At 49.8% G+C, this 16,440-nt stretch overlaps 1 protein-coding gene across 4 annotated transcripts in view; it reads right to left on the reverse strand.

Moving 5' to 3' along the window:
* PLEC (plectin) overlaps positions 1–16,440 on the reverse strand; it is a 475,125-nt gene that overhangs the window by 403,528 nt on the left and 55,157 nt on the right. For all 4 annotated transcript variants that reach the window (XM_073543308.1, XM_073543309.1, XM_073543307.1 and 1 more), the window contains exon 2: positions 4,985–5,174. In XM_073543308.1, coding sequence (XP_073399409.1) covers positions 4,985–5,168 — 184 coding nt within the window. In that variant the 5' untranslated portion in view covers positions 5,169–5,174. The remainder of the gene's footprint in view (positions 1–4,984; positions 5,175–16,440) is intronic.

Raw genomic sequence — 16,440 nt, forward strand, 5'->3', positions numbered from 1 at the left:
AACGACTGCAGAGACGACGTCATCTATAAGGTACCTGGATGTAAATGTTATTTGTGATACTGACTTATTCCCATGTTTTTATTTGTTAGGAACATTAAAGGGGATGTCCAGGTTTGTGCTGAGTCTACAGACATTCTATGTGACTGCAGACTTCTGAATTCTCACAGTGCTCACTGAACGCTGTTAGGATTCTCTCGTGCCGGTAATTTACATACATGTGGTCACATGCTGACTAGACATGTGTGGCCTCACTCAATGATAATGAACAGAGCGAGGCCGGGCACGTCTAGTCGGAATGTGGCCAGAAGTATATAAATCACATACTTGTGCTGACATGACTGTATATCGGCAAGGGAGAATCCTAAATGTGTGCAGTGCATTCGTTGTGAGAATTCAGAAGCTGCAATGTCAGGACTCAGCTCTGCAGGTTCCAGTGTCATCACTCGGACACTTCACTCATATGCGATTTTCATAGATGTGGTCTTGTGACAACGAGCTTCTCTTCCTGCTTTCAGATTTTACTGAACATTGAGAGCATTAGGGAGAGCAGCTCGTGGGTACATGGCTAAGTGTGCAAGTCGCATATGTACTTTTTTTTTTGGGGGGGGGGGGGGGACGCCGAACCAAATTCTTGCCCCGGGTGCCAGAAAGCCTAGATACGCCTCTGACTACACGGTTTTGTGTAGACTATCGTAGGCTCAATGAGAAAACAGTGACGGATGCATACCCCATGCCGCGTGTGGATGAGTTGTTAGACCGGCTGGCGGGGGCAAAGTATTTGACCACCATCGATCTATGCAAAGGCTACTGGCAGATTCCCCTTAGTCCTGACGCTATTCACAAGTCGGCATTTGTCACCCCGTTCGGCTTATTCCAGTTTCGAGTTATGCCATTCGGGATGAAGAATGCCCCGGCGACCTTCCAAAGGCTGGCTGACCGGCTTCTGGATGGTCTCCAGGACTATGCTTGTGCCTACCTGGACGACATCGCCATCTACAGTGCGACATGGGAAGAGCATCTAAATCACCTAGAGACAGTATTGGACAGGATCCACCAGGCCGGAATCACCCTGAACCCAAACAAGTGTCACGTGGGCAAAGCAGAGGTTCAGTATTTAGGGCATTGGGTGGGAAGTGGGAAACAGCGACCAGAACCAGCCAAGATTGAGGCCATAGCCAAATGGCCCATCCCACGCACTAAAACCCAGGTCATGGTGTTTCTAGGGACAGCGGGATATTACAGGAAATTCGTTCCCAATTACAGCAGCGTAGCCAAGCCCCTCACTGATCTGACCCGTAAGAACCAACCCCGCCAGGTAACCTGGACCTCAGAGTGTGAGGAAGCCTTCCGCCAACTAAAGTACGCCCTCACCAATACCCCTGTATTGGCCGCACCCGATCCAACTAAACGTTTCCTTGTTCACACAGACGCTTCTATGTTTGGATTGTGGGCAGTACTGAGCCAAGTCGGGCCGGACGGCCAAGAACACCCGGTAGCTTACCTGAGTCGGAAACTACTGCCCCGTGAAGTAAGCTATGCGGCCATCGAGGAGTGCCTGGCGGTAGTATGGGCACTCAAGAAGTTGCAACCATATTTGTATGGACGACAGTTTTCCCTCCTAACGGACCATAATCCCCTAGTCTGGCTTAATCGGGTCTCTGGAGACAACGCCAGATTGCTGCGGTGGAGTTTAGCCCTACAACCTCTGAACTTCACCATCCACCACAGACCCGGCAAACAAAACGATAACGCCGATGGACTAAGTCGACAAACGGAACTTGTACCAACCCCATAAACTTCGGTCATCCCCAAACTGATCCGTTGAGGATCAGACTGTGTATGCCGATCGCGTCGCTGAAAAGGGGAGCCGTGTTACGTGTTACAGAACCACTTAGCACCCAGAATATGTTGTGCAGTTTTATGTATGTATAATAGGTTCTATGTGAGATGCATGTCCCTAATGCATCAGCCCACAGGCTGCGCCCCTGGGCAGAGGGGACACGATATTCTCCTTTTGTCCGCCCTCCCCCCACCTTTGTAATTCCCATAGTAAACATCGGCAGGCTCTGGCTACCTGCGGCTTTTGTAATGCATGTCTGGCCTGCCGCTTTTCTATTGGTGGCCCTCTGTATCTGTGTGATATATTCTGTGTCCTGTGAGTAAAGTGTCCTCAGACTGGAAATACATGGAGAAGCTGTGATCTTTTATATGCGCCCATGTAGCCAAGGAATTCCAGCCAGCGTCATTCATTCAGACTCCAGCCAACGCAGAGCGGACCTCCGAAAACACGGGGTGGTACTGAAAGAGGTACCCCAGCTTGTGAGACCCCGTTACAACTAGCTGTACTTGACGCCTTTTGAAGGGACTAAGAGTTCTGAAGCTGAGCGGGAATATCATTTATTATATTACTAGCTGTACCCGACGCCTGAGGAAGGGACTAAGAGTCCTGAAGCTGCGCGGGAACATCATTTATTATATTACTAGCTGTACCCGACGCCTGAGGAAGGGATTAATAGTCCTGAAGCTGCGCGGGAACATCATTTATTATATTACTAGCTGTACCTGACACCTGAGGAAGGGACTAAGAGTCCTGAAGCTGCGCGGGAATATCATTTATTATATTACTAGCTGTACCCGACGCCTGAGGAAGGGACTAAGTAGTCCTGAAGCTGCGCGTGAATATCATTTATTATATTACTAGCTGTACCTGACGCCTTTGGAAGGGACTAAGAGTCCTGAAGCTGCGCGGGAATATCATTTATTATATTACTAGCTGTACCCGACGCCTGAGTAAGGGACTAAGAGTCCTGAAGCTGCGTGTGAATATCATTATATTACTAGCTGTACCCGCTGCCTGAGGAAGGGACTAAGAGTCCTGAAACTGCGCGGGAACATCATTTATTATATTGCTAGCTGTATCCGAAGCCCGAGGAAGGGACTAAGAAGTCTTGAAGCTGCGTGGGAACATCATTTATTATATTACTAGCTGTACCCGACACCTGAGGAAGGGACTAAGAAGTCCTGAAGCTGCGCGGGAACATCATTTATTATTTTACTAGCTGTACCCGACACCTGAGGAAGGGACAAAGAAGTCCTGAAGCTGCGCGGGAACATCATTTATTACATTATTAGCTGTACCCGACACCTGAGGAAGGGACTAATTAGTCCTGAAGCTGCGCGGGAACATCATTTATTATATTACTAGCTGTACCCGATGTCTGAGGAAGGGACTAAGAAGTTCTGGAGCTGCGCGGGAATATCATTTATTATATTACTAGCTGTACCTGACGCCTGAGGAAGGGACTAAGAAGTCCGGAAGCTGCGTGGGAATATCATTTATTATATTACTAGCTGTACCTGATGCCTGAGGAAGGGACTAAGAGTCCTGAAGCTGCACGGGAATATCATTTATTATATTACTAGCTGTACCCGATGCCTGAGGAAGGGACTAAGAAGTCCTCAAGCTGCGCGGGAACATCATTTATTATATTACTAGCTGTACCCGACACCTCAGGAAGGGACTAAGAAGTCCTGAAGCTGCGCGGAAACATCATTTATTACATTATTAGCTGTACCCGACACCTGAGGAAGGGACTAAGAAGTCCTGAAGCTGCGCGGGAACATCATTCATTAGATTACTAGCTGTACCCGATGCCTGACGAAGGGACTAAGAAGTCCTGAAGCTGCGCGGGAATATCATTTATTATATTACTAGCTGTACCTGACGCCTGAGGAAGGGACTAAGAAGTCCTGAAGCAGCGTGGGAATTTCATTTATTATATTACTAGCTGTACCTGACGCCTGAGGAAGGGATTAAGAGTCCTGAAGCTGCGCGGGAATATCATTTATTATATTACTAGCTGTACCCGAAACCTGAGGAAGGGACTAAGAAGTCCTGCAGCTGCGCGTGAACATCATTTATTATATTACTAGCTGTACCCGATGCCTGAGGAAGGGACTAAGAAGTCCTGAAGCTGCGCAGGAATATCATTTATTATATTACTAGCTGTACCTGACGCCTGAGGAAGGGACTAAGAATTCCTGAAGCTGCGCGGGAATATCATTTATTATATTACTAGCTGTACCCGACACCTGAGGAAGGGACTAAGAAGTCCTGAAGCTGCGCGGGAATTTCATTTATTATATTACTAGCTGTACCTGATGCCTGAGGAAGGGACTAAGAAGTCCTGAAGCTGCGTGGGACCATAATTTACTATATTTTATCTTGTTTTTTCCCAATCAATAAAACATTAGAGGAAGAAACCCACAGAATCCACAGACTGCAGCTTGGAGACTCCTGTATCTGGAGAATGATGTCCTTACTGGCCGCACACGGCCCCTCTGATGGAAAGTGCTGCCGAGTGTGCCGAGCTGGAGAAAGGACATTATCAATGACTCACATACCTAGGAGATATCTGCAGCACAGAGTACTTCAGACCATGACCTGTGATTACATCAGTGGGGGAGGGGAGGACAGACTGACCATTACACCGACCTCCAGCGGCACAGAGGACTTCAGACCATGACCTGTGATTACACCAGTGGGGGAGGGGAGGTCAGACTGACCTTTACACTGGCCTCCAGCAGCACAGAGGACTTCAGACCATGACCTGTGATTACACCAGTGGGGGAGGGGAGGTCAGACTGACCATTACACCGTCCTCCAGCAGCACAGAGGACTTCAGACCATGACCTGTGATTACACCAGTGGGGGAGGGGAGGTCAGGCTGACCATTACACCGGCCTCCAGCCGCACAGAGGTCTTCAGACCACGACCTGTGATTACACCAGTGGGGGAGGGGTGGTCAGACTGACCATTCCATCGGCCTCCAGCAGCACAGAGGGCTTCAGACCATGACCTGTCATTACACCAGTGGGGGAGGGGAGGTCAGACTGATCATTACACCGGCCTTCAGCAGCACAGAGGTGGCAGCGATGTGTGATGCCGCTGGTCGCCTGCAGGATGACGGGGCGCTGTTCTCACCTGCTATCCGGATCACTGCCCTCTCGGCTGCGTCCAGCACGGTGCCTCCTCCTGAGGCGGACGACGACCTCTTCACCCGCTGGTTCTTGCCCAGGTTCCAGGGCAGGGTGTCCCCGGGGCTGGGGGAGCCACTGCTGGAGCTGTCCTCCGCCATCCGCGTCCGCTCTTTCCTGTCCAAAGACATCAGCTCCTGGAAGACAAAGACAAATGCTGCCATTATATCAGTCCTGCTCACACAGCGGACGACTCGTTTCTGTTAGGGACGGCGGAACACACTAAATATAAAATAATAGAAAGTGCGTTCGCCTCCCGGGGTCCACCGTGCAGAGGTGTTAAACTGCTGCTATATAATGGCAGACGCACAATATGGCGGTATATCGCACACGGGTTGAACGTCACCCGGTGTGCACTGGGCGTACTCTGTTATATTCACAGAGTCGCCTAAAGGCATAAACATAAATGCTGAGCCTATTGACCTCACAGGTCTCAGCGGTGTGCACGCACGGTATATGGTCACAGGACTCGGGCCCAAGACACAGGGTCGGTGTCCGTCTAGACCTATCGTGCGTGCGGCGTCGCTACCGCGAACGCCCACAAGTGCTGCTGACTGCAGCGCGGCAGCTGACTTAGCCGCTATATACGACAATGCCCAGGAGGGGAGCACTGTCGGACACTAGCTCTGTGGAGATGAGCACTGTGGCTTGTAGCATGCCACTGACTGCCACTGACTCTATGACTAAGTCCCTATCCACACACGTAATATCAGAGGGAGGGGAATCTTAATGAGTCATTCGCAGGTTCATGCATCCATCATCATTCACACAGTAGCAATTAGAGACTACACTAGCGCATGGCCGAACGGCCATGCGGACCTTTTATAGCCGTGCGGGACCTTCCAGACCTCTGGGATGGACCAATCAGATCACTAGAAGGACCTGAGCACGTGACTCCCGATCTCCAATGGGAGATCGTCTCGTGAGCATGCCCAGTAGTGTGATGAGAGGACTTAGCCACTGGAGTGGCTTGCTGCTGCTATTGCTGACCCAGAGGTGGCAGCAACAACCAATCCTACCAAGCTGGTCTGAGTAGACCGCCTGCAACGCTGAGATTGCTGTGCAGGCTCCTGAGCAGTCGGAGAAGAATGGGGGACCGCCGGATGCAAGGCTCTGGATTCCCACTGCGCAGCTGCAGGAACCCGATGCCTAACATTACCCCCCCTCCTAGGGCCCCCTCCCCTCTGAGCCTCGGCACGCTCAAACGCCGCGATCAGGAGTCGGGCGTGAATGTTCTCCACTGGCTCCCAGGTCCGGGCCTCCGGACCATGACCCTTCCAGTCCACCAAATAAAACTTTTTGCCACTCACAATCCTGCATCCCACAATAGCATTGACCTCAAACTCATCCGAGGACAGGTCTGATGTCCCGGCAGATGACTCAGAAAACCGAGCCATGTGAACAGGCTTGAGAAGGGACACGTGGAAGACGTCAGAGATGGCCAAGTGTGGTGGAAGAGCCAGACGGTAGACCACCGAGCTGATGCGCTCGAGGACCTTGAAAGGACCAATGTATCGCGGAGCGAACTTGGAGGACTTGGCCCGCAGCTTGATATTACGCGCAGAGTGCCACACCAAGTCGCCAGGGGCAAAAGTTGGAGCGGTACCCCGATGTGTGTCGGCTGACGCTCTCATTCTCTCTATAGAGGCTCGAATAGCACCCTGGGTGCGATCCCAAATGTCGCGAGCCTCCAATGCCCAGTCTGCCACCCGGGAATCAGTGGAAGACACTGGCATCGGGACAGGGACGCACGGATGCTGGCCGTAATTGAGAAGGAACGGCGTCTGACCAGTGGAATCAGCCACTGCATTATTCAGGGCAAATTCAGCCCACGGTAGTAAAGATGCCCAGTCATCCTGCCTGGCAGAGACAAAATGTCGCAGGTATGTGACCAGAGTTTGATTGGCTCTCTCAACCAACCCGTTCTTCTCGGGATAATATGCGGAGGACAAATTGAGCTCGATACTGAGTACACTGCAGAGCTCCCTCCAAAATCGAGACGCAAACTGGGGACCTCGGTCACTGACTATTTTGTCTGGCATACCGTGCAAACGAAATATGTGCTTTATGAACAGTGCGGCGAGCCCACGAGCGGAAGGCAGCCGCGCGAGTGGCACCAGATGCACCATTTTAGAGAATTGATCGGTGACCACCCAGATGACCGTGCTGCCACCAGATTTGGGCAGGCCGACCACAAAGTCCATGCTGACCATCTCCCAGGGTCTGTCTGTCACCGGCAAGGGATACAGTAACCCAGCCGGCCTCTGCCTAGAGGACCTGTTCCGAGCACAAGAAACGCATGCTTGAATGTACTCTTTAGTGTCCCGAGCCATGTGCAGCCACCAATAAGACCTTGTCAGGAGTTTTGTGGTCCGCTTAATGCCAAAGTGACCACCCACCCTGGACGCGTGTGCCCACGCGAGGACCTCCGGCCGCAGGCAAGGAGGGACAAAGGTCTTGCCCGGCGGAACTGCCTCAAGAGCGACCGGAGCCACGGTCCTCAGGCTCTCCGCGGGGACAATTAGCCGAGGCTCAGCCTCTTCTTCCTCCGCTGAGACCACCGAGCGAGAAAGAGCATACGCACGGACGTTCTTCTCTCCAGACAGGTAATGCAAGGTGAAGCGGGAGAAGAAGAGCGACCACCTAGCTTGATGAGCGTTCAAGCGCTGGGCCGTTTGCAAATAGACCAGGTGTAACACCTGCACAGGGAACTGTCAGAGCATCTACCGACATGCTGGAGCTTACACACTCAAAGAAGAGTTTTGCAGTGGCTGTTAAACAGGGACCTACAGACACTAATCGTTTTTCTCCTGAGTGGCAGAAGACTACAACTCCAATGGATCCTTGTTCCAGTGAGATGATAGAAGAAGGGAGGAGGAGGGACTTGGGGGAAAAACGTGGCTGCTGCTGGTTATGAGAAACAGAGCGGTGTGGATCTAAGTTGCAGAGTGTGGGGGACCCCGCGGAGATACCTGTGTTGCTGGAGAGAGCAAAGATCCAGAGAGTCCAGCCGGCACTCCCATCGGATAAAGGTCTAAATCCTGCAGCCCCCGGCTGGAGTCCAAAGAATCCTCCGGTCATTAGAGACACAGTGAGTGCCCTTATGAGACTTGTGGTTCTATCAGCGCTATTTACAGTGAGTACAAGGCAACATAAACTATTGACATCAATGTTCATCTAAGTGCACCCACGATTGTTACTTTGCACGCCAACATCCGCGGCAACAGGGCCCCAACATTTGGACTGAGTAAATACAGAAGAGGGTGACTTTGCCACGTTATATATGCAGGGTTGGAGTTTAATTAGACGGTGATGTGTATATGACTTTTATAGAGCACAGTTAATTGCATTGTATGTTTATTCCTTTAAACCCACCTCAATTCCGCTTTATAGCAATAAATCTGTTAAACTGTTTTACTCCTGCTTCCTGAGTGTGTACCGAGCTGTGGCAGGGGTTTCCCGAATCAGCCCCTGGCAGAAGATAACTGTTTTTCTGCAGCCCAGAGGCAGAGCTCCAATCAAGATTCGGGTGAAGGCACTGCGTATGAAAGAGGTGAGACCCTCCATAATACCCAGGGTACAGTGGTAGCCCTAAAGGGGTGTTACACAGGTTTTTATGGTCAGTGTACACCTGGAAGGGAAACCGTGCTCCCTAGAGATGTCGTCTCCACTCAGAAAAGGCCAATTTCATGGCCAGCAACTCCCTGTCCCCGATGGAGTAGTTTCTCTCCGCCGGTGAGAAGGTCTTTGAGAAGAAGAAGCAGGGATGCTTCCGACCTTGAGCATCCTTCTGGAAAAGGACTGCTCCTGCACCAACGGACTAGGCATCTACCTCTAGGATAAAGGGTTTATCCACATCGGAACGGTGGAGGATGGGAGCGCCAGCAAAATGGGTTTTCAGGCACGAAAAGGCCGTGGAGACCTGCTCTGACCAAACCTTTGGATTGGCTCCTTTCTTGGTGAGAGCAACCAAAGGAGCTACCAGTGTGGAGAAGTGGGGAATGAACTGGCGGTAATAGTTAACGAACCCCAAAAAGCGCTGCACCGCTTTTAGAGAATGGGGCTCCTGCCAGTCCATTACCGCTTGCAATTTGGCAGGATGCATAGCCAACCCCTGGGCCGAGATGATATAGCCCAGGAACGGCAAGGACTCCTGCTCAAACTGGCACTTCTCCAGCTTGGCGAAGAGAGAATTCGCCTGCAAATGGTCGAAGACCTTGCAGACGTCTCTCCGGTGAGAGGCCACATCTGGAGAAAAGAGGAGGATGTCATCCAGATAGACCACCAGCGAGGTAGAGAGCATATCGCGAAAGACGTCATTTACGAAGTCCTGGAAGACAGCAGGCGCATTACAGAGGCCGAAGGGCATGACCAGATACTCATAGTGGCCATCCCTGGTATTAAAGGCTGTCTTCCACTCGTCTCCTTCGTGTATGCGGATCAGGTTGTACGCCCCCCGTAGATCAATTTTTTTGTTGTAAAGATCCGGGCCCCTCGCAACCTGTCAAACAACTCAGAGATCAAAGGAAGAGGGTATTTGTTTTTTTACGGTAATGGCGTTGAGACCTCTGTATTCAATGCAGGGGCGCAATTCCCCACTCTTCTTCTGCACGAAGAAGAACCCTGCACCAGCCGGCGACACCGATTTTCTAATAAACCCTCTTGCCAGGTTCTCCCGGATATATTGTGACATGGCCTCTGTCTCCGGGAGAGATAGAGGGTACACGCGGCCTCTAGGAGGCTCCGCGACTGGCAATAGGTCTATTGGGCAATCGTAAGGATGGTGCGGCGGAAGCGTCTCCGCTGATTTTTTGGAGAAGACGTCCGCGCACTGCCAGTAGTGTCCAGGCAGCGCGGAAAGATCCGCGGGCACCTCCGTGGATGCTACTTGAACACTGCCCCTCATGCACCTTCCCTCACAGTCCTTGCTTCAACCCAGTATACTCCCCGAAGACCAATCTATATGAGGGGAATGGTAATGGAGCCACGGAAGTCCGAGAAGCACCTGGTCGATGCCATCAGGCAAAATGAACAGGGACAACGTCTCATGATGAGAGGGTGAGATTGAGAAACCAAGAGGTGCTGTCTGGTGTGTAACTTGGGATGGTAAAGGCGCACCATCAACCACCCTGATGGTCAAGGGACGAGGCAGTAGTACCAGCAGAATAGTGTGCTTTTGGGCAAAGGATGAGGACATGAAGTTTCCATCTGCCCTGGAGTCCACCGTGACCTCCACCTCCCAGGTGGAAGCACCGCTATTTAATGTCCCTCGGAATACTGGTATGGGGGAAAAGGTTTTCATATTAGTTAGACCACCACCTACGACCACTGGACGTGATCATTTTTTCGACCGCATGTGACACGTGCTAGCCGAGTGACCAAACTGCCGGCACTGGAAACAGCGTGTGAAGTTTCGCACCGGACGTGACTTGGGGCCGGCGCGAGACGCCTCCATAGGTTCAGAAGGTTTAAGCTCCTGAGCGGGAAATCTTAGTGGCTCAGAGAAGGTGGGAGCCAAATGAACCCTTCGTATGGATTGCGCACGTTCCAGCCCGCGCTCCGTAAACCGGAGATCAATGCGGGTGGAGATGGCAATCAACTCCTCCAAACTTGTGGGGACATCTCTGGTTGCTAGAGTATCTTTGACATGCTCCACTAACCCTCTCCAAAACACAGGGACGAGTGCTTTATCAGGCCACTCTAGTTCGGAAGCCAATGTCCGGAATTGGACAGCATAATGGCTGACCGAGAGAGACCCCTGTGTTAGGGCCAATAATTGGAGAGAGTGTCGTGCGTGATCCATGGTCCCAAAAAGACCTGCTTCAGAGCCGTGAGGAACTGAGCAGCACCCTGAACCATGGGGTCATCATGCTCCCACAATGGCGTAGGCCACTCTAACGCCCTGCCTGATAGGAGAGAAACAATAAACCCCACCTTTGCCCGCTCTGTGGGAAATCGCGTGGCCCGTAACTCCAGCAGGATAGAGCACTGACTCACGAATCCCCTACAGGTGGCGCTGTCACCCGAAAACTTGTCGGGGAGCGGGAGGCGAGATATTGTCGGCATAGGCCTGAGTGTGGGGGCATGTGTGAGACAGCCTCTGCGACTGCCTAAGCAGCGGCCACTGTAGCATTCGCAGCTGAGGTGGAGCTCTCAATAGCCGCCAACCTGCTCTCCAGCTGCCGAATGTACCGCTGTAGCTGCTGCAGGTCCGCCATTACTAGCCAGACCCTGGCTCTAGTGTAATGTTAGGGACGGCGGAACGCACTAAATATAAAATAACAGAAAGTGCGTTCGCCGCCCAGGGTTCACCGTGCAGAGGTGTTAAACTGCTGCTATATAATGGCAGACGCACAATATGGCGGTGTATCGCACACGGGTTGAACGTCACCCGGTGTGCACTGGGCGTACTCTGTTATATTCACAGAGGCGCCTTAAGGCATAAACTTAAATGCTGAGCCTGTTGACCTCACAGGTCTCAGCGGTGTGCACGCACGGTATATGGTCACAGGACTCGGGCCCAAGACACAGGGTCGGTGTCCGTCTAGACCTACCGTGCGTGCAGCGTCGCTACCGCGGACGCCCACAAGTGCTGCTGACTGCAGCGCGGCAACTCACTCAGCCGCTATACGACAATGCCCAGGCGGGGTGCACTGTCGGACGCTAGCACTGCGTAGATGAGCACTGTGGCTTGTAGCATGCCACTGACTGGCGCTGACTCTAAGGCTAAGTCCCTATCCACACACGTAATATCAGAGGGAGGGGATCTTAACCCCTTTCCTACATTGGACGTACTATTCCGTCCATGTGACCTGGGACCTAAGTCCCAAGGACGGAATAGTACGTCTAGCGCGATCAGCGGCGCTCACGGGGGGAGCGCAGCTGATCGCGGCCGGGTGTCAGCTGATTATCACAGCTGACACCCAGCACAATGTGTCAGGGGCGGTCATGGACCGCCCCCGACACGTTGACCCCTGGCACACCGCGATCAAACATGATCGCGATGTACCGGGGGTTAAAGGAAGCATCGGCTCCCTCCGTGCTTCCCTGCGACCCCCACAGCAGCGTGATGTGCAGCGCCGCTGCGGGGGTCGCATTCCCTGCAGGTCCCCGGATCCAATATGGCAACGGGGACCTTCGGGGGCCTGCAGGGAGCTGGCTTCCTCACTGCCCACAGAGCGCAGGCATGAGGAAGCCTGCAGCAGTGCCGCTGATCTGTCACAGCGATCTGTGATGTGACAGATCAGGAATCTGTCACAGGACAGTGATGTCCCCCATGGGACATTATAATAAAGTAAAAAAAAAAAATATTCCCTAATAAATTCATTTTTTGAAAATAAAAAAAACAAAAAAACAATAAAAGTACACATATTTGGTATCGCTGCGTCTGTAATGACGCACTCTATAAAACTGTCCCATTAGTTAACCCCTTTAGCGAACCCCTTAAAAAATAAAAATAAAAAACAAAGCAAAAAATAATGATTTATCATCATACCGCCGAACAAAAAGTGTAATAACGCGCGATCAAAAAGACGCATATAAATATCCATGGTACCACTGAAAACGTCATCTTATCCCGCAAAAAACGAGCCACCATACAGCATCATCAGAGAAAAAATAAAAAAGTTATAGCTCGCAGAATAAAACGATGCAAAAATAATTATTTTTTATATAAAATTGTTTTCATTGCATAAAAGCGCTAAAACATAAAAAACGACATAAATGAGGTATTGCTGTAATCATACTGACCCGAAGAATAAAACCGCTTTATCAATTTTACCGCAGGCGGAACGGTGTAAACGCACCCCCCCAAAAGAAATTCATGAAACGCTGGTTTTTGTTCATTCTGCGTCCCAAAAATCAGAATAAAAAGCGATCAAAAAATGTCACGTGCCCGAAAATGGTACCAATAAAAACGTCAACTCGTCCCGCAAAAAATAAGACCTCACATGACTCAGTGGGTCAAAATATGGAAAAATTATAGCTCTCAATATGTGGTGATGCAAAAACTATTTTTACAATAAAAAGCGTCTTTTAGCGTGTGACAGCCGCCAAATATAAAAACCGCCATAAATAGTAAATCAAACCCCCCGTTATCACCCCCTTAGTTAGGGAAAAATAATAAAATTAAAAAAATGTATTTATTTCCATTTTCCCATTAGGGTTAGGGCTGAGATTAGGGTCAGGGTTGGAGTTGGAATTGGGGGGTTTCCACTGTTTTGGTACATCAGGGGTTTTCCAATCGCGACATGGCGTCCTATCTCAAATCCAGTCAAAAAAGTCAAATGGCGCTGCTTCCCTTCCGAGCTCTGCCATGTGCCCAAATAGTGGTTTACCCCCACATATGGGGTATCAGCGTACTCAGGACAAATTTCACAATAACTTTTAGGGTCCTGTTACTCTTGGGAAAATAAAAATTGGGGGTGAAAAGATCATTTTTGTGGAAAAAAATATGATTTTTTAATTGTACGGCTTTATGTTATAAACTTCTGTGAAGCCCTTGGGGGTTCAAAGTGCTCACCACATATCTAGATAAGTTCCTTGGGGGGGTCTAGTTTCCAAAATGGGGTCACTTGTGGGGAGTTTCCACTGATTAGCTACATCAGGGGCTTTCCAAACGTGACATGGCGTCCAATCTGAATTCCAGCCAATTCTGCACTGAAAAAGTCAAACAGCGCTCCTTCCCTTCTGAGCGCTGTCATGCACCGAAACAGTCGTTCCCCCCCACATATCAGGTATTATCGTACTCAGGACAAATTGCACAATAACTTTTGCAGTTCAGTTTCTCCTGTTACCTTTGGTAAAATAAAAAAAATTGAACCTGAAGTATTTTTTTTGTGAAGTTAAATGTTCATTTTTTTTTAAACATTCAAAAAATTCCTGTGATGCACCTGAAGGGTTAATAATCTTCTTGAATGTGGTTTTGAGCACCTTGAGGGGTGCAGTTTTTAGAATGGTGTCACTTTTGGGTATTTCTTATCTTATAGACCCCTCAAAGTGACTTCAAATGTGATGTGGTCCCTAAAAATAAAATGGTGTAAAAGTGAGAAATCGCTGGTCAACTTTTAACCCTTATAACTTCCTAACAAAAAAAAATTTTGGTTCCAAAATTGTGCTGATGTAAAGTAAACATGTGGGAAATGTTACTTATTAGGTTTTTTGTGTGCCGTATCTCTGTGATTTAAGGGCATAAAAATTCAAAGTTGGAAAATTGCGAAATTTTAAAATTTTTTGCCAAATTTCCGTTTTTCTCACAAATAAACACAAGTTATATGAATGAAATGTTCCCACTAACATGAAGGACAATATGTCACGAGAAAACAATGTCAGAATCACCAGGATCCATGGAAGCTCCAGAGTTATTACCTCATAAAGGGACAGGGGTCAGAATTGTAAAAATTGGCCCGGGTCATGAACGTGAAAACCACCCTTGGGGCTTAAGGGGTTAATGAGTCATTCACAGGTTCATGCATCCATCATCATTCACACAGTCGCAATTAGAGACTACACTAGCGCATGGCCGAGCGGCCATGTGGACCTTTTATAGCCGTGCGGGACCTTCCAGATCTCTGGGATGGACCAATCAGATCAGGATAAGGACCTGAGCACGTGACTCCCGATCTCCAATGGGAGATCGTCTCGTGAGCATGCCCAGTAGCGTGACGAGAGGACTTAGCCACTGGAGTGGCTTGCTGCAGGGCAGCCTGCGCTGCTATTGCTGACCCAGAGGTGGCAGCAACAACCAGTCCTACCGAGCTGGTCTGAGCAGAGCGCCTGCGACGCGAAGATTGCTGTGCAGGGCTCCTGAGCGGTCAGAGAATGGGAGACCACGCCTAACAGTTTCAATGTCGCAGTCGGGCATCCAGGACTGGACAGGCGTGCTACTGTGACACACTGTGACAAGCCATCAGCTGTGAGCGGTGATGTGCAGGGAGGACGTTTCTCTGCTGCACATTAACCCCTTAATAGCCCCCGAATCTCAGAATTTCCTAATCATTGCATAAAGGATGAAGTTAGATGTCCAGGAAAATACAGCATCTGACAAGTGAGTACACCCCGCCATTATTACATCTACAGCATCTGACAAGCGAGTACACCCCGCCATTATTACATCTACAGCATCTGACAAGTGAGTACACCACAGCCATTATTACATCTACAGCATCTGACAAGTGAGTACACCCCGATATTATTACATCTACAGTATCTGACAAGTGAGTACACCCCAGCCATTACATCTACAGCATCTGACAAGTGAGTAGACCCTGCCATTATTACATCTACAGCATCTGACAAGTGAGTACACCCCGCCATTATTACATCTACAGCATCAGACAAGTGAGTATACCCCCGCCATTATTACATCTACAGCATCTGACAAGTGAGTACACCCCGCCATTATTGCATCTGACAAGTGAGTACACCCCAGCCATAATTACATCTACAGCATCTGACAAGTGAGTACACCTCAGCCATTATTACAACTACAGCATCTGACAAGTGAGTACACCCCAGCCATTATTACATCTACAGCATCTGACAAGTGAGTACACCCCAGCCACTATTACATCTACAGCATCTGACAAGTGAGTACACACCGCCATTATTAAATCTAAAGCATCTGACAAGTGAGTACACCCCCTGCCACTACTACATTACATCAAATCACAGAAGAGAGTACACCCTGCCATTATTACATCTACACCAAATCACAGGAGTACACCCCCGCCATTAATACATCTATAGCAGATCACAGAAGTGAGTACACCCCCGCCATTACTCCATCTACAGCAGATCACAGAAGAGAGTACACCCCACCACTACTCCATCTACAACAGATCACAGAAGAGGGTACACCCCCGCCATTACTCTATCTACAGCAGATCACAGAAGAGAATACACCCCTGCCATTACTCCATCTACAGTAGATCACAGAAGAGAGTACAGCCCCGCCATTACTACATCTACAGTAGATCACAGAAGAGAATACACCCCCGCCATTACTACATCTACAGTAGATCACAGAAGAGAGTACACCCCCGCCATTACTACATCTACAGCAGATCACAGAAGTGAGTACATCCCCACCACTTCTACATCTACAGCAGATCACAGAAGTGAGTACACCCCCGCCATTACTACAGGAGATCACAGAAGAGAGTACACCCCCACCACTACTACATCTACAGTAGATCACAGAAGTGAGTACACCAACTATTATTCCGTCCTCTCTTCCTGCAGGTCTGATGCACTGTCACCAGTGTGCGGCTCGTGTAATAGTATAAATCAATGTCTAAACCATTGGCTACAGAAGAGAGTACACCCCTACGTGAGAGCAGCCAGATTGTGCCCGATGAGCCCACCGCTTCCTGGTGTAATGTGACTCATTAGTGCCAACAGGTA

This window comes from Dendrobates tinctorius, unplaced genomic scaffold, assembly GCF_039654945.1.
Source record: "Dendrobates tinctorius isolate UK_male_01 unplaced genomic scaffold, ASM3965494v1 ptg000130l, whole genome shotgun sequence".
Lineage (NCBI taxonomy): Eukaryota > Metazoa > Chordata > Amphibia > Anura > Dendrobatidae > Dendrobates > Dendrobates tinctorius.